Here is a 16,601-nt window from a genome sequence, read left to right as displayed (position 1 = left end):
ATGAAGTGTCTGGTTACGGGCAGCAACGTGAAGGGTGAGCTGGGGCCAGCTGGGGGCACATGGGACGGCCCAAGGCGCCAGCAAACCAGTGTTTTTCTCCTCTTCTCCTTGCAGTTCTCGGCAAGGCCGTCCACTCCCTGTCCCGTATCGGGGACGAACTCTACTTGGAGCCCCTGGAAGACGGGGTGAGGAGCCACGGTATTGGGGGGGCGAGATTCCCACAGGGAGCCCTAACCTGGGCTCGAGTCTCGCCCCCATCAGATAGGATGCCGGTGGGCAGATTTGTCAGCTGAGTTACAGTTTCCTCCCCTGTTGCTGGGACGTCACCTTGAGCCCTGTCATCTTCCCAGACCAGTGTGTGAATTGAGAGCATTTGCCCTCCCTGAAGTGCCCGGGGGCGGGTGGGGTCGGCGCTGAAAGCTGTGTAGGGCCCTTGCTGCGGGGGCGGTGCTGAGGGGCACTCTCGGAAGGCTTCATGGAGAAGATACCCGCTGATTGGAAGGAGAGGGAGGGATTCAGCAGATGATGGTGGAAGTGGAGAACATTAGGGCAAGTGTGTGAGCAAAAGCCGGCCAGAGGGCTGGGCCTGACATTGCTGGTGACTGCATCCCTCTCCCTGCTTTTCCTGGCCCAGCTCTCCCTCCGGACCGTGAACTCCTCCCGCTCGGCCTATGCCTGCTTCCTCTTTGCCCCGCTCTTCTTCCAGCAGTACCAGGCGGCCACCCCTGGTCAGGACCCGCTGCGCTGTAAGATCCTGATGAAGGTGAGGCCCCTCCCTCAGCAGTGGCAGTGCACTCCCCCAGGAACCTCTACCACGGTGCGTTTGCTCTGAGGCACACAGTAGGTGCCAGCTGGAGAGAGAAATGGATGCAGGAGCAATCCAGTGCAAAATGCAGCGCAGGGGCATAGTACGGACACCCACAGGGGGTAATGGGAGATATGGAGAGGTTAGTTGATTCTGCCAGAGACCTGCAGAGAGTGGTGACATTCAAGTTGGTCCTTGAAAGGTAAGCCGGTCTTTCAAGGCATTCCAGACAAGGGGAACAGCATGAACGAAGGCCTGGAAGGGTGTAAATGTCTGTGTGAGGGGGGAGGTCCTTTCCTGGTGTGACCGTGATGGGCCAGAGCCTAAGGGGACGTGAGAGCTGGCTGGTGGAGGCGCAGCACGGGGCTGATGTGTTTCCATCGCCTAGTCGTTCCTGTCAGTCTTCCGCTCGCTGGCGATGCTGGAGAAGACCGTGGAGAGATGCTGCATCTCCCTGAATGGCAGGAGCAGCCGCCTGGTAGTTCAGCTGTACTGCAAATACGGTGAGTGAGCAGCTGGCTGGCCAGGCCGTCCTTGCGGCGTGGGGTGGAGGTTGGCGAGGCCCACTGAGACCCTGTCTGCCCATCCAGGGGTGAGGAAGACTCACAACCTGTCCTTCCAGGACTGCGAGTCCCTGCAGGCTGTCTTCGACCCAGCCGTGTGCCCCCATGTGCTCCGTGCTCCAGCAAGGTGAGCACGCCCCCTGGTTGCAAGCTGAGGCATAGGTTTCTCTCTTCCTTCTTTGGGCCTCAAGGGTCAGTTTAAGAAGGCACCTCCTCCATTTTCCCTACAGGGTTTCTGTAGACCTCAAGGAGTTTATCCAACCTGGTTTGCTTTCAGGTCCTTGCCTGGCTCTGTAAGGGCAGAGGCTGGAGTGAGGAGGGGCTGGGTGCTCCCTTGTTCCATGTTCCTCACTGTCTTCTGGAGTCTGCATTCTCCACCTCAAAGGTCTGACTTGGTTTTCTGACCACTCAGACCCATTCTGACTCCTCTGTCAGAGAACGGGTCTCTGGCCTGCCCTCAAGTCTTCTCTGGCGTAAACACCTTTGAAGGTCCCTTAATTTTTGTGGCTCAGGGACTCATGACCCTTCTCTGGCCTCGTCATCCTTCTGGGATGATCCCCATTCAAGGGCAGCCTCTCTTCCTACCTGGCTGGGCTCTAGCCTTGAGGGGTCCCAGCAGGAGGCCAAGGAAGGAGGCTAGGTGGGGAAGTCACGGTCCAGGAGGGCTGCCTGAAAAAGCAGCTGTAGAGATGGAGCTGTTCTGGGGAATCAGAGGGGCTGTGCAGGGCCCAGGAGACTCCAGCAGATGCAAAGGTCCCTGGTGAACACAAGAGCAGAGAGGAGTGGCTCCCCTCCCACTCGCGCACACGCTGGGTGCCACGTGCATCCAAGTAACCCAAGGTCTTGTGTTTCTTTTCTTTTGGTAGCCGAAGGACATGGTAACCTCAAGGTCCCTTTGGGTCCTGACTTTCTGTTTTTCTGAGTTCTGTTGAAACAGCACTGCCCAGGATCCCTTTGGGTAGAGAAAGAGGGAATCAATCTGTGGTCTGTATTTTGAGGATTTTTCTTTCTCTTTCTTTTTTAAAAAGAGCAGTTGTGTTGAGATCTATCCTGATGGGGCTTTTTCTGTAAACCTACATCGTTGGAAAAACAGTCAGACTTTTTTTATCTTAGGTATTGGCCTATCCCAACAATCTGTACTGTTCTAGGGTGTGATGGCTTAGGAGTGAATGTGATTTGAACCCAATACATTTGTAGAGGGTGTCAAATTCAGAACCAGGCAGATCCACCTCCTGACCCTAAACATGGTCCTAAAGTAAATCGCTTGAGGAAATTGGATCCCAGAAATTACAGGTGGGGAATTCTGAAGTGTGTCCGTATTCCATTGGAGATCAAAGAAGCCCAACTAAGAGAATTAGGGGCTGACTCACATGACAGTTTATTTCTGAAAAGGCTATTTTATCTTGAAGATTATGAGTTTGGAGGAACTAAGGTGATTGGCAGTGGAAAGAATCAGAACATGTGAAATTCCTTAAAAATTTATTGACTTAAATAATTTTGTCTCTGTTACACATAATACAAAAAAAAACCTTAAAAAAAAGCAATTGTTTCTCTTTTTAAAAATTTAATTAATTATTTATTTATTTTTGGCTGCATTGGGTCTTCGCTGCTGCACACGGGCTTTCTCTAGTTGCAGTGAGCGGAGGCTACTCTTCGTTGCAGTGTGCGGGCTTCTCATTGCGGTGGCTTCTCTTGTTGTGGAGCACGGGCTGTAGGCGCAGGGGCTTCAGTAGTTGTGGCTCGCGGGCTCTAGAGCGCAGGCTCAGTAGTTGTGGCGCACGGACTTAGTTGCTCCGTGGCATGTAGGATCTTCCCAGACCAGGGCTTGAACCCGTGTCCCCTGCGTTGGCAGGCGGATTCTTAACTACTGCGCCACCAGGGAAGCCCCTGTTTCTCTTTTTCTTATGGACAATTTTAAATTCATATAAAAGCAGACGCCAGTTCCTGTCCCAAGTGTTTTGAGGCAAAGTCCAGACGTTATTTCACCTGTAACTGTTTGTCGGCATGTGTCTTTTCTAGACAAGGATCTGAGGGCTCTCTCTGAAGGCCGCATTTATGCAGACAGTGTGGGGATGGTCCCCCACCCCTGGGTGGCCAGGTGCCGCCTGCCCGGTTTGGTTCAGCGCAGACAGCCCGTGCTTCCTGGTGTCTTCTGTGGGCTCTGCTCTTGTCTGCCCCGTCTCTTGCAAGTGGACTTCTCCTCCCACGACAGCCTGGGAGCCTTGGACGGGGCAGGGACCATGTCCTGCTCCTGTCCTCCCTGGGGGCATGCTAGGCCTGGCCTGGTTCCCTTTGGACATGGGTGTGTGTCACCGTCCCGCCTCAGGTCCTGAGAGCGAAGCCACTGGGTGGGGCTGAGTCTTGGGGTGATGCTGTGCCCTCTTCACAGGGTCCTGGGGGAGGCTGTTCTGCCCTTCCCCCCTGCGCTGGCCGAAGTGACACTGGGGATTGGCCGTGGCCACAGGGTCATCCTGCGTAGCTACCAGGAGGAGGCAGGTGAGGGAGCCAGACGTGGCCTGGGGCAGGGGGCAGAGATGGGCTGGGATGGGGCAGGGCCCAGGTTTCCTCCTGTTGCTGTCCCCACAGACAGCACCGTCAAAGCCATGGTGACCGAGATGAGCATCGGCGGGGAGGATTTCCAGCAGCTGCAGGCCCAAGAAGGGGTGGCCATCACTTTCTGCCTTAAGGAGTTCCGGGTGAGGCTGCCCCCCACTTGCTCGCCGCGTGGTCCACTGCTCGCTCCTCCCGGCCCCGCCCGGGGCCTCACTGCTCCGCCTCTCCCTTCCCAGGGGCTCCTGAGCTTCGCTGAGTCAGCAAACTTGTCTCTCAGCATTTACTTCGATGGCCCGGGCAGGTAACTCCCAGCCTCAGGACAGGGAGGGGAGGGCTCTGGGATGCCGGGAGCCAAAGGGCCTTGACCTTGCCTGGACCCGTCACCTGCCCAGGCCAGCCATCTTTGCCATCAAGGACTCTCTGCTAGACGGCCACTTTGTCCTGGCCACGCTCTCAGAGCCGGACCCGCACCCCCAGGACCTGCGTGCTCCGGAGCTCCAGCGGCCAGCGCCTCAGCTTCAGGCTCACAGGTGAGAGCGCTGCCCACCCACTCCTCCCCTCCCCACCTCTGCACCCTGGGGAGCCTGCTGCTTCCAGCGTCTGCGCCTCCCCCTGCCCCCACTTCCTGTTGGGCCCCAGCCCCTGCAGTGCTCACAGCTTCCAGCCCTGCAGGCTCAACCTTACCGGGCAGCTGTACTCAAAGACTCCCCCCACCCAGGGAAGTGTCCCCAGGGTCGGGCTGGCTTCCTTCTCTGGCTGAGGCCTCCCTTCCGAGCCTCCTCCCAGGCCAAGGAGGGAAAGGGTTGCCGGGAAGCTGAGGGCTGCCGGGAAGCCGGTGGCTGAAAGGGCAGGTGGGTTGGGGAGGATGGGCCCAGTGTAGTGTAAGCGGAGGAAGTTTGGCCTGGCCCTCCGCCCAGCATGTCCCTGGGCCCCAGTGCTCTCCAGTTCCTGTCCCCGGGGAAGGTGCGGGCTTGGGCCCCAGGTGACCCAGCTTACAGGACTTGCTGCTCCCCTCCCCCAGCTGAGCTAAACCGGCCCCCAAGATGCCTCCCTCAGGCCTCTACCTCAACTCTGATGAAAGGATTCCAGGTCCACCCCCTCCAGGAAGCAGCCACTTAACCCCAGGCGTCCTCTCCCCTCCCACCAAATCAGGAAGTAATAAAACCAAGAGGTCACCAACGGTCACAGGGCTTTTGCAGCCCCCCGCTGAGCCCTCCAAGGTGGGGCCCTGCCTCTGTTCCCCCTCTTCTCTCCCTGTCGTTGCTAAGCCGTCTCTGCTTACAGCACACCCCACCTGGACGACTTTGCCCTTGATGACATTGACTCATACATGATCGCCATGGAAACCACCGTGGGCAGTGAGGGCTCACGGACACTGCCCTCCACCTCCCTTTCACCTGGCCTCCAGCCCCACTGTAGCCCTGGCTCCCACTCAGAGGAGGAAGATGACACCGAGCCCAGCACAGTGCCTGGGACTCCCCCACCCAAGAAGGTAGGGGCTGGCTGGAGACCGAGGCAGGGATGGGAGGCGGAGGCAGCAGCCTCCAGAGCTCACTCGGCTTCCTCTGTTTTCTCGCCAGTTCCGCTCGCTGTTCTTTGGCTCCATCCTGGCCCCTGCACACTCTCCCCAGGGCCCCAGCCCCGTGCTGGCTGAAGACAGTGAGGGGGAAGGCTGAGCCGAGGAGTCCTTGGAGGACTGGACCAGAGGAAGCCCCAGCCTCCCCATCTCCCAGCGCCAACCAGGGGCGGGGCCAGCTCTCCTCCAGGGTGGGTGGTAGAGGTGGGCTGTGCTGGAGCTCAGCTGGCTGGTCCTGCCGCCTCCCCCAGGCCCTGCTCGGCTATCTGGCTGGCCTGGGTCCTGTCGTCTCCCTTCAGCCCCCAGTCGATCATGTCTGTTCCCAGTCTTGGTGCTGAGCTGCCACCTGCTGGGAGGTCCCTCACCTCTTAATCCAACCATGTGGCCAGGGTTGGGGGCCTGCCTTCTCTAAGCCCACCTCCCTAGGAGAAAAATCTCGGTGGGGCGGCTGGCCCCTGCTGATCCACCTTCTCTGCCAATCAGGACCTGTCCCTCCCTCAGATCCTGGGTACACCTCGGGGATCCCCTGTGGCCGGCACACGCTGTTTTGCTTGCTTTTCCAACTCTCTGGCCCTGGCTTGGAAATTCCAAGGGCCCCTGTGACCTGAGCATGTGGCTGGTGTTTCCCTGGCTGGGGCCCCGTGCCCAGCAAGCCTCCCAAGTGGCCCTAGGCAGAAGGGTCGCCAGGCGTGGCATTTGGGACAAGGGAGACAGACGCCATGGCGAGAATCCAGCTTTGACCTTTATTCGAGAGACCAGATGGGTTGCCCCAGGATTCGGCTGCCAGCCCTGAGGCCAAGCAAGGCTGGGAACCCACAATCTGGCCCTGCTCTGCCCTGAGCTGCAGCCTCAGCCCCAGGAACCTGCCTGCAGCCACTGCAGGTGCAGGTGGAAGGAGCCCTGGGGGTTTGGACGCTGCTATTGATTCATAAAAAAAAGAAAAATACACCAAGGCTCTGTGTTCCCTGTGATGGGCGGCCCTAGGGGGCCGGCACGAACCCTCAGAGCCACGTGATTTCTGTACAATCCACCATCTGGGGCAGAGGGCGGGCATACGGAGGCTATTTCTTGGCTTTGGCGGAGTTGCGGGGTGGGGTGATGGGCCGGCCTCCAGGGTTCAGGCCGCTGAACTGCCCATATTTCCCCTTGTTCTTGTCGGCGGGCTTGAGGATCTAAAAGAGGGAAGCGGGTCAGGCTCATGGGGCTGAGCCATGGGCCCCCCGCCCCTTCCGTCCCCATCTCCACCCCCACCTGGAAGGAGCACATGAGCGTCTCATCCACGCTCATCATGGCGCCTGCGTTGTCAAACTCGCCACAGTAGTTAGGAGCTGAGAAGAGTGTCACCAGCTGCCGCTTGGCAAAGAACTCATAGCCATCTTCTACCACCTGGATGAGGGTGGGGGCAGTTAGTTCAGCAGGTGCTGCTGCGCGGCCCCCGCTGCCACCCAGACCAGAGCTGCCAGCCCACCTGGTGTGCCCGGCAGATGAGATCCAGGTCGTGCTTGTGCAGGAACTTGGCCACGACCTCAGCTCCAAAGGTAAAGGAGACGCCACGGTCATTCTCGCCCCAGCCCTGCACGTCCTTGTCAGGGTCAGACCACAGCAGGTCACACAGCAGGCCCTGGTCTGGCACGTCTGTAGGCCGCATGATACGCCGGATCTGCTCCATGGACTGTAGGTCCGGGGACAGGCCTGGGGAGCACCGGGGGCAGGTCACTTCCTCAAGCCTCAAAACAAGGGCCCTCCCTTCTCTAGGAAGCCTTTGCCAATCAGCCTCTGTTCCCCCAACCCGCCGCCCTCTCCTGGATTCCTGGGAGCCTAGACAGGCAGAGCTCATCGCCTTCTGCCTTCTCAAGTCCCTGTCCCTTCAAGGAGCACAGTGCTCCCTGGAGAAAGACAAGCAAACTCCACGCAAGAAGCCGAGGCCACGACATGACAGTGAGTGCAGCCTAACGCTGGGGTGCGGGGGTACTTTGTGGAAGAAGTGATATCCAAACCAGGACTCCAGGAAGAGCTGTTCCAGGTGGCTGAGGATGTGTCCTTCCAGCCAACACTTCTGTCCCAAATCCCCCAGGGATGTGCCCAGGCTCGTCCTGCCCAAGCATTCCCTCGCCATGCGGCCCAGAGCCGCCCTCACCCCCGTGACAGCAGAAGATCTTTTCATCCACAATGGCAGCAATAGGCAGGCAGTTGAAGCAATCGGTGAAGGTTTTCCATAGTTTGATGTTGTAGCGTCTCTTGCCTGCCCAGAGGAAGGAGAGGGCTCACGAGAAGGCCTGTCTGCCCCACCCTCAGTGTGGGTCTCTGGGCTTTCCAGGGCACATTGTGTGGTGTTCGGACATAGCTGGGAGAAGAGAATGGAAGGCAAGAAGGGAAACCGCCCCCCCCCCCCGCCAACCCCCACCCCACTGCCTCCCAGGAGGAATTCTAAAGCAGCTGAGTCCACAGGAACCCCAGAGTTCCAGTTCTGGAACAACCTCAGGGTTGGCACCCACTCCCCGGCACATGAGCAGAGCCAGGCCAAGACCGGGTCTGGTCTCTCTCAGCTTCTGGCCAACAGAGTCCAGTCCAGACAGGCATCCTAAGTGCTTAAGTAACGGATGCACTGGAGGGGAGTGTCGGCAGGCAAGGCCCTGCATTAGAATGCTGGCAGCCCTTCAGTCAGCAACCATTCACCACGTCCCTCCTGAGCGCCAGGACCCATGCCAGGAGGGCAGGGTGGAGAGATGTGAATTGGCCCGGCCCTGTCTTCACGGAGCTCAGTCTAGCAGGTGTTTGTCAAACACTGCTACCCCAGCCACCAGGTCAACACGAGGGTCGCACTGAATGGCCGGGAGAGCCCTTCAGGACCTGCTCAGCCCCAGAGGCTCAGCCCACTCACACTCATCGTAGAAGCCGTAGATGCGGTTGATGCTGGCACACTCGTGGTTCCCACGGAGCAGGAAGAAGTTCTCGGGGTACTTGATCTTATAGGCCAGCAGCAAGCAGATGGTCTCCAAAGACTGCTTGCCCCTGTCCACGTAGTCCCCCAGAAACAGGTAATTGCTCTCTGGAGGGAAGCCGCCGTACTCGAACAGCCGCAGAAGGTCGTAGTACTGGCCATGGATGTCGCCTGTGACCCAGAGAACCACGTCAGCACTAGATGCAGTCTAAACTTGAACCCAGGGCCAGGGTTGGACTCAAGGGAGGAGAGATCCAGGGACTCTGGCTGGGGGGCGGGGGGGGTACCCACTTTCAGGAAGCAAAGGGGCCTGGGCAGGGGTCTCACCGCAGATCTTGAGGGGTGCCTCCAGCTCCAGAAGAATGGGTTGGCTCAGGAAAATCTCCCGGGATTTGAGGCACAGACCACGGATCTCGTTCTCTGTCAGCTGTACATTCTTTCCAGGCCGCGAGCCCTGCACTGGGAGTGGAATGAGGCATCAGGACCCTCAGGCAAGAAGAGGGTGGGTGACACGGGTGGCCCCATAGGCACTTCTGGGGGGCGCCTGGGCCTCCTGGGCCCCGCCTCGCCCAGAGGCAGCTGTTGCTGCTGAGCCTCCTGGGACCCCCGCCTCAAGCCTCAAGGGACGAGACCCCCAACTACCCTCAAGACACTCGAGAGGGGATTGCTGTGCGCGGAGGCCTGCCAAAACCTCAGAACACAGGACCCCTTGCTTGGGGGGGCTAGGCTTCTCGGATTTCTCTCTCACCCCAAGAGCCCTGGCCAACCCGTGCGCCCCCGCCCTGCTCTGGCAAGGGGAGCAACCCCAGACCTCCCAGGGGCGCCGCGATTGGGAAGGGGGGCACCTGCGGCCACGGGACCTCGCGGCCCGTGCCCGCCCAGTCTAAGCTGGTCCTGGGAGGGGCAAGTCGACTCGCGCGCCACTTCCGGGCCGGGCAGGGGACCAGGGCGCGGCCGGCGCCCACCTCCCCTGCCCCGGCCAACCTTCCAGCAGGCGTCCGATGATAGAGTCCAGGTTGAGCTTCTCGCTGTCGGACATGGCGGCGCCGCCGCTCTGGCCCCAGCAGCCCCGGGCCCTCTCCTGCCTCCCGCCCTCCCGCTGCCTCCCGCTGCCTCCTTCCGGCCTGGCGCTCCTTCCGCCCGCCCCGGCTCGCCGCCCCGCCTCCTAGGCCGCCTGCCCCGCCCCGCCGCACCCCGCCCCGCCCGCTGCCCCAGCGCTCTAGCGCCTCCGCCGTACGCCGGGCGCAGGGGTCGCGGCGGCCCGGGAGGCGGGGCCTCGGTCAGGGGGGCGGGACTTGGACGGACTCGTGTGTCTGGGGCGGAGCCTGACCGGTGGGCGGGGCTTCATGGGCGAGGTCAAGCCTAGCTCCGCCCTTGAGGAGTTACCCTCCGCTGTTCGGAGGAGGTGGTGCGGTCGGAAGTTCTGTGGAAGTTGTTTTTCTCTTTCAAGGGAAGGGCTAAGCAGTCCTTCCCACTTCTGTCCTGGTTGGGAAGGTGGTGTGACCTCATTGGTAACTCACTGGGTCTCCCCAAACAGTGTAGATTAAGCCCTTGAAGTGCAGGAAAGGAAACTGAGGCTCAGAGATAGTAAGAGTTAGCCTCAAATTCACGGAGGACCTCTACCTCCTGAGTCTGGGGCCCTCGGGCGACTGGCTAGGTAGATCCAGACACATGGCTAGGTAGATCCAGACCTCCGAGCTCATTTTGGTCCACACTGCCTGTGGTGCATGCTAAATTATTACTTTTTGTAATGTCTCATCCTTGCCTTTTGAGTAGCATAGTAACGCTACTTTGTGTGCATGTTGAAAGTATTACTTTGTAAAGAGCAAACACTAAATACACCATGATACCCGTTGGACCCTCAATCGAGTGTTTTACATGCCAGTGACCTCAAATCTGGAGGCAGCCTGCCCTCTCTACCTCTGGCAGGCCCTGGCACACCCAGCACAGGAACCCAAGCCTGCACCCACCCAGCCCACCGGCATGGTGGGAGGAGCCCATGGCCCAGGGCCCGTGGGGCAGGCCGGAAGAGCCCGGGACAGGAAGGGGTAACTACCTCCCCCCACGCACTTAGGAGGGGCCCGCCGGCTGGTTGCCGAAGCTGTGGCTGAGGAGGAAGTGAGAGGAGGAGGTGAGGTGCGGCAAGGAGGTAAGCCGGGCTGCAGGGGACAGGGGCCTGGCCTTTCTGCCACTTCTGGGCCCATGCTCCACCCCCACCCCACAAGAGAAGAGGAGACAGAAGGGGCTTGGAGAGATACCCTGAAATCTGCTCCCTCTGACCACGCAGTCGGGTCCTGGGGCTGGGGCCTGGCAGGATAGGAGCCCAGGCCCCAGACTGGCTAGGAGCCACCTCTCACATTGGCTTTCACCACATCTTGCAGCCTGTGGCATCAGGGGTCTGCAGCACCATGGCCCAGGCCCTGGGGGAGGACCTGGTGCAGCCTGGTGAGCAGGATGACTCCAGCTCTTTGGGGTCTGACTCAGAGCTGAGTGGGCCCGGCCCATATCGCCAGGCTGACCGCTATGGCTTCATTGGGGGCAGCTCAGCAGAGCCAGGGTAAGTAGGGAAGGGATGGGGTGGGGCGGTGGGGTGCTGGGAATAAGGGTGGGCTCTGAGGGCTGAATTCTAGAGTGAGGTCCAACCTCGAGGGTCCTGGGCAGGTCTGGGGACTCAGCCAGTATCATCCCTTCTCGGGTTCCAGATGGAATCCTAAGGTTAGCAGGGCTGCGGGGGGTGGTCCCTGTATGTCTCTTTTACTCCCAGTCTCTGAGGGTTTCCACCCACCTCTGGGACCCAACATTCTTCCCCTTTTAATCTGGCCCGGGAATCCCAGATCCAGATCACAGAACCCACACTTCTTCCCCCACCAAGCCTCTGCATTCCCAATGTACAGACAGGAAGACAAGTCCAGAAACAGATAGGAAGGTCACACAGCAGATCAGAGAGAGAATCAAACTCACAACTCCTGGCTTCTAGTCCAGGACTCTGTCTACCCAACTTCCCTGATGACTTGTCTGTGTCCCTATCCTGGGGGACAATCAACAAGCCCCTCCCTCAACACACACCTACACACCCCCTTCAGTCTCTCCTGCTTCCACCCACATCGGAGCCACATCCTTTCCTGTCCCCATGACAACCACTGGCAAATCCTAGGTGACAGGTCCCCACCCCACCCCAGAGATCTCCAGGGCCAGGAGTTAGGCTCACCCAGGTAGCATGAAGGGTGGCAGATGTGGGCTCTGGGTAACAGCTGCCCAGCGCCTGGACACCTGTGCCATGTGTCCCCAGGCCAGGTCACCCTCCTGCAGACCTTATCCGCCAGCGGGAGATGAAGTGGGTGGAGATGACCTCACACTGGGAGAAAACCATGTCTCGGCGGTACAAGAAGGTGAGGGGGAGAGTGGTCCCACCCAGGCCTCTGTGGCTCAGCGCCCTTTGCCTCGGCCCATGCCCTGGCAAAATTCACCCCTCCCGTGTCCCAGTATCTCCTGCCTTTTCTCCCTGCTACCCAAGGTGGCTCTTGCCTGATGACAGGTTGTGCTTGGGGCCTGCCAACAGGAGCAGGGGAAGCTGGCTTGGCTGGCCTAACGGGGTCCCTTGGCCTCACCCACAGATAAAGATGCAGTGCCGGAAAGGCATCCCCTCGGCCCTGCGGGCCCGGTGCTGGCCCCTGTTGTGCGGGGCCCATGTGTGTCAGCAGAACAGCCGTGACACTTATCAGGTGAGGGAAATGGCAGGGGTCCCACCTCCCTTCCCTTGGCCCTTCACCACTCTGGGCCTTCACATCCACCTCTTTGTCCACCCATAGGAATTGGCTGAGGCCCCTGGGGACCCACAGTGGGTGGAGACCATCGGCAGGGACCTGCACCGCCAGTTCCCTCTGCATGAGATGTTTGTGTCACCCCAGGGTCACGGGTACGAGGCCAGTGATGCCCAGGGACCCCCAGCCCCACAACCCCCAGGTGCTTTGGCCTAGTCCCCCCCCAGCCCCAGCTTTATATCTTTGCATCTCAGAGGACCCAGCAAGGCCCTCGGGGGGCTGAGGCCTGGGCAAGGGCCGCCAGAGGGTGGGGAAGGGATGCCCAGAGGACTGGCCCCTAATGGGGTCTTCTGGCACAGGCAGCAGGGGCTCCTCCAGGTACTCAAGGCCTACACCCTATATCGGCCGGAACAGGGCTACTGCCAGGCCCAGGGCCCTGTGGCTGCCGTGCTGCTCATGTATCTGCCCCCAGAGGTGAGTGCCCTCAACCCTGCTACGGGGACCCAAGACCCTGACCCCCTAACCCCAGTGATCCGTGACCCCCAACGCTGGTGACCTAGGGACTTAGCAATCCTGTGCCCTGGACCCATGACCCCTCCATCCCCAGGAACTCTGGCCTCAGGGACCTGGGATCCTTGACTTCTACCCAAACCTGTCCTAGTGAGTGACCCAGGGCCTCATGACCACCAACCTCAGCGACCTTCAAACCCAACGACCTTGACTGCAGGAACATGGAACCCTGAGCCCTGACATTTGCCCCAATGATCTAGGAGTCTGGATGTTATTACCTTGACCTCATGACTTCTGATTCGAACCCTGTGACCATGATCCCTGACCCCAGTGACCCCAAGAACCCAAGACTTGAACTTTGGGACCCTCCCTAGCCTTGACCAGTGAGCCCCTACTCTGTGACCCTCAAATTCAACACCCTGAGCCCTGTGACTTCCAACTCCCTACGCCCCTTGGTGGGCCTCTTTCTGGGCAACGGGAAGCATTTTGGTAAGACCTGCCCCTCCCCACCAGCCCCAGCACTGAGTCCAGGCTCCTGGCTCCAGAGTCACCCCAGATGGTGTCCAGACCCTCCCCTGCGCCCGTTTTTTCCCCTGCCCTGCGGTCCCCTCTGTGGTCTCCTCTGCGGTGGGCACTCAAGGCCTGTGCCCGCCCCCAGGAGGCCTTCTGGTGCCTGGTACAGATCTGCGAGGTTTACCTCCCTGGCTACTACGGGCCCCATATGGTGAGAGGCTGGGATGGGGCCAGAGGGCACAGGGGGAGGGGCTGGGCGGGGGGTGGGGAGGGGCCTGGGGACTGGGTGGGGACCTGGGGACCGGGAGTGGAGGTGCTGATGGACGTGGCCACAGGAGGCTGTACGGCTGGACGCTGAGGTGTTCGCGGCCCTGCTGCGGCGGCTGCTCCCGCGTGTGCACAAGCACCTGCAGCAGGTGGGCGTCGGGCCCCTGCTCTACCTGCCCGAGTGGTTCCTGTGCCTCTTCGCCCGCTCCTTGCCCTTCCCCACGGTGCTGCGTGTCTGGGACGCTTTCCTTAGCGAGGGTGAGTGGGTGGCTGGCCAGGTGGGTGGGGGCAGGCGTGGGAACTGGGGCCGGGAGCCTCGGGTGCCTGGTGTGCAGAGGGGATGAGGGTGCCAGCTCTGCTCTGCCCACCGCCACTGCCAGTCCTGGCCTGGGGTCTGGGTGCTGGGGTGTGCTGAGGGTGACAGCGCCCTGTGGCTCTGAGGAAACGGCCCAGCCCTTGGCCACGGATCACCAATGTAATTAATGATAGCCCCCACCCCCAGCAGTGAGACCCCCACAGAGAGGGCACCATCTGCTTGGGGGAGGGCTGGAGGCGGGGGGCGCTTCCCCAAGGTAGATAGGGCAGGAGCTGCAGAGATCAGGGACTGGGTGGGCACAGTGGGGGCATGGCCGATGGAGCCCCACGGGCCCTTGGTGAGCGCTCTCGGAGGCCAGCGCTGCTCTGGAAGCCTGGGCCACTTGAGTAAGTGAGACCTACATTCTGGTAGAGGTGGGGATGGGAGGTGACGGTACTAAATTAACAAGATATTTATAGATTGTCATAAGTTCTGTGAAGAAAATAAAACAAAGGATGTGCCAGAGTGTAGGGGGGTGGCAGGAGGAGAGTGCTGTTTAAAGGTGCTCGCGGCTGCTCTGTGGAAGAGGCAAACTTGCAGGGCCAGTGTGGAGGCGGAGAGGCCAGGCTACAGACGACTGACTTGGGGGTGCGGACGTGGGAGAGGTGCCAGGCCAAGAGCTGGGTGGTTGGACCAAAAAATGGTAGAAATCAATCAGTACATCTATTGAGCACCTGCTGTATGCCCAGTTGGCTTCAGGCTGGCTTAGAGCTCTGGCCACGGGTGTCCAAGTTGCTGTCTACATGGCCTCCCCTGCAGACTCAGACCTCGAGGGTGGGGCAGAACAGGGCCCCCCCTCAGGGTGGCTGAGCTACCCTTGCCCTCTGCCTCAGGCTCCCTTTCATAACGGTGACACCGTTAGTAGTCGCTGCTGTCCCTTTACAAGTCACAGTTGTCACCAGACCTCACTGGTCCCCTGACTGCTGTTCTCAGAAGACCCGAGGCTACCAGGAAGGAATTCTGAGGCTCCAGGAACAGGCCCAAGGTCACACCCATGTGTGTGTGCGCGTGTGTGCGTGTTTGTGTGCACATGTGTCCTATGCTCTTGGCTTAGAGGTGAGGAGTTATGGCTAGAATCTTTCTAGAATCAGAAGGTCACAGGTCTGAGCTGGAAAGGCCTTCACGTCACCGCCCAGCCCTTCCTTGGAGGGACGAGGAGCTGAGGCCCGGAATGAGAAGGCTTGGCGTGAGGCGTCCGGTAGCCCCTGGCTCCTGGCAGGCTGCTCTGCCCAGAAGTGTCTGTGGCCGCTGAGACACGCTGGCCAGAGCTCTCAGATTGCCACCGTGCTCTCAGTCATTGGGTCACGGCAGCAGAGCTGCAGGAGGGTGGAAGGAGTCTGGCTGAGGGCAGGTTCAGGTGCAGACTGAGGAAGCCCAGGGCTGGCCCCACAACTGAGTGAGCCCCCGGCCTGCAGGTGTGAAGGTGCTGTTCCGCGTGGGGCTGACACTGGTACGCCTGGCACTGGGCACCACTGAACAGCGCCTGGCCTGCCCGGGGCTCCTGGAGACGCTTGGTGCCCTTCGAGCCATCCCGCCCACCCAGCTGCAGGAGGAGGTCTTCATGCCCCAGGTGGGTGCCCCTTGCCTGCCCTCTGCAATGGCCCAGCCCCCCTGCACAGTTGCGGAAACTGAGTCCCAGAGGGGGAAGTCAGAGTAAGAACCGGGGCTCAGTTCTTATCCTCTGAGCAGCAGAGAATGTGGAAACCCCAGGCCTCAAGTGGCTTTCTGTGGCTCCTTTAGTCTCTGTCTGTCAGCCCCTCAGCCCTCAGCCACTTCCTGCGGCTGTGTCCTGCCCGCCCCACAGGGATCTCATCGCTTCCTGCCCTCCCCCAGGCCAGGCAGATTCAGTATCAACTTCTCCCCACAGGTGCACAGCGTGGCCCTGTCGGAACAGGACTTGCAGCGGGAGATCAAGGCCCAGCTGGCCCAGCTGCCCGCGTCAGCATCTGGGCCACCCCCGAGGCCGCAGGCCCGCCTGCCTGGGGCCCAAGCCATCTTTGAGGCCCAGCAGCTGGCAGGAACCCGGGGAGCCACCAGGCCCGAGGTGCCCCGCATCGTGGTGCAGCCCCCGGAGGAGCCCAGGCCGCCGCGGCGCAAGCCCCAGACCCGAGGCAAGACTTTCCATGGGCTGCTGACTCGGTCCAGGGCCCCCCATATCGAGAGCCCCGCCAGGTCCCATCGAGGCTCCACCTCCTCCCTGGACACCCGATTCTGAAGGTTCCACTTCTGAGGGTACCAGAGACTCAGGGTCCCCCAACCCCAACTGCCTGAACGGTGGATGCCAGCCTCAAAGTAGGCACCGCACTTTACAGCCGGGATGGATGCCTCAGCTTCTTTCCCGTGGACTGTGTCAGGGTCGAGGATGAAGGAAGGTGAGAGAGTGAGGTTCTGGGGACCCAGGCCCATCATCCGCCCATGGTGCTGTCCTGGTGCCTGGGCCCTTGCAAGCATCGAGCTGGCGCTGAAGGAGGGTGAGGTTAGGGGCACAGGCTAGGCTTAGGGGACCCCAAGGCTCCTGGGGAGGCCTGGAATAAAGTCTGAGCAGAAGCCCGTATGCAGTCAGATGGAACGCCTTCCGGCCTCAACCCCGGACCAGCGGCTCCTTCCCCTCCGGCCCTCACTCCCCTCACAGCCCCGCCCCTCCTAGCCCAGCCCCGGCTCCTCAGAGCTCACCGAGGCTGCCTATTGGCTGCTGGAAGGTCTTCACCAGCAACAGGAGCCAATGGTAGGCTGCAGCGCCCAGCCTCTTGGGGTCAG

At 60.5% G+C, this 16,601-nt stretch overlaps 3 protein-coding genes across 4 annotated transcripts; 2 read left to right on the top strand and 1 right to left on the bottom strand.

Annotated features, from left to right (window-relative positions):
* RAD9A (RAD9 checkpoint clamp component A) lies at positions 1-6,441 on the top strand (the record flags this gene model as incomplete). The annotated part of the gene is made up of 10 exons (XM_079707721.1): positions 1-34; positions 115-185; positions 635-763; positions 1,194-1,308; positions 1,396-1,495; positions 3,758-4,064; positions 4,158-4,222; positions 4,314-4,451; positions 5,206-5,413; positions 5,502-6,441. 10 exons carry the CDS (start codon positions 1-3, stop codon positions 5,595-5,597), a joined length of 1,263 nt encoding a protein of 420 aa, XP_079563847.1. The 3' UTR covers positions 5,598-6,441.
* PPP1CA (protein phosphatase 1 catalytic subunit alpha) lies at positions 6,222-9,521 on the bottom strand. Its single transcript, XM_079708462.1, has 7 exons — positions 9,423-9,521; positions 8,766-8,897; positions 8,379-8,609; positions 7,635-7,739; positions 6,966-7,189; positions 6,749-6,883; positions 6,222-6,669 (listed from the first exon to the last, which is right to left on the bottom strand). Exons 1-7 carry the CDS (start codon positions 9,475-9,477, stop codon positions 6,559-6,561), a joined length of 993 nt encoding a protein of 330 aa, XP_079564588.1. The 5' UTR covers positions 9,478-9,521; the 3' UTR covers positions 6,222-6,558.
* Positions 9,522-10,846: 1,325 nt separating this feature from the next.
* TBC1D10C (TBC1 domain family member 10C) lies at positions 10,847-16,390 on the top strand (the record flags this gene model as incomplete). 2 transcript variants are annotated; one of them, XM_079707662.1, is made up of 9 exons in its annotated part: positions 10,847-10,995; positions 11,728-11,827; positions 12,053-12,160; positions 12,248-12,354; positions 12,559-12,673; positions 13,368-13,433; positions 13,558-13,747; positions 15,260-15,414; positions 15,712-16,390. In XM_079707662.1, the coding sequence occupies 9 exons, from the start codon at positions 10,847-10,849 to the stop codon at positions 16,057-16,059; spliced, it is 1,338 nt and encodes a 445-aa protein (XP_079563788.1). In that variant the 3' UTR covers positions 16,060-16,390. The 2 variants fall into 2 exon arrangements, with proteins under 2 accessions (XP_079563788.1, XP_079563787.1); XM_079707661.1 differs by having other exon boundaries at positions 13,350-13,433.
* Between the last annotated feature and the right edge of the window lie 211 nt (positions 16,391-16,601).

The sequence above is a fragment of the Hyperoodon ampullatus genome, assembly GCF_949752795.1.
Source record: "Hyperoodon ampullatus genome assembly, chromosome: 7".
NCBI classification, from domain to species: Eukaryota; Metazoa; Chordata; class Mammalia; order Artiodactyla; family Ziphiidae; genus Hyperoodon; species Hyperoodon ampullatus.
Note: the sequence above shows the minus strand (reverse complement) of the source record. Positions and strands in the feature narration are given on the sequence as shown.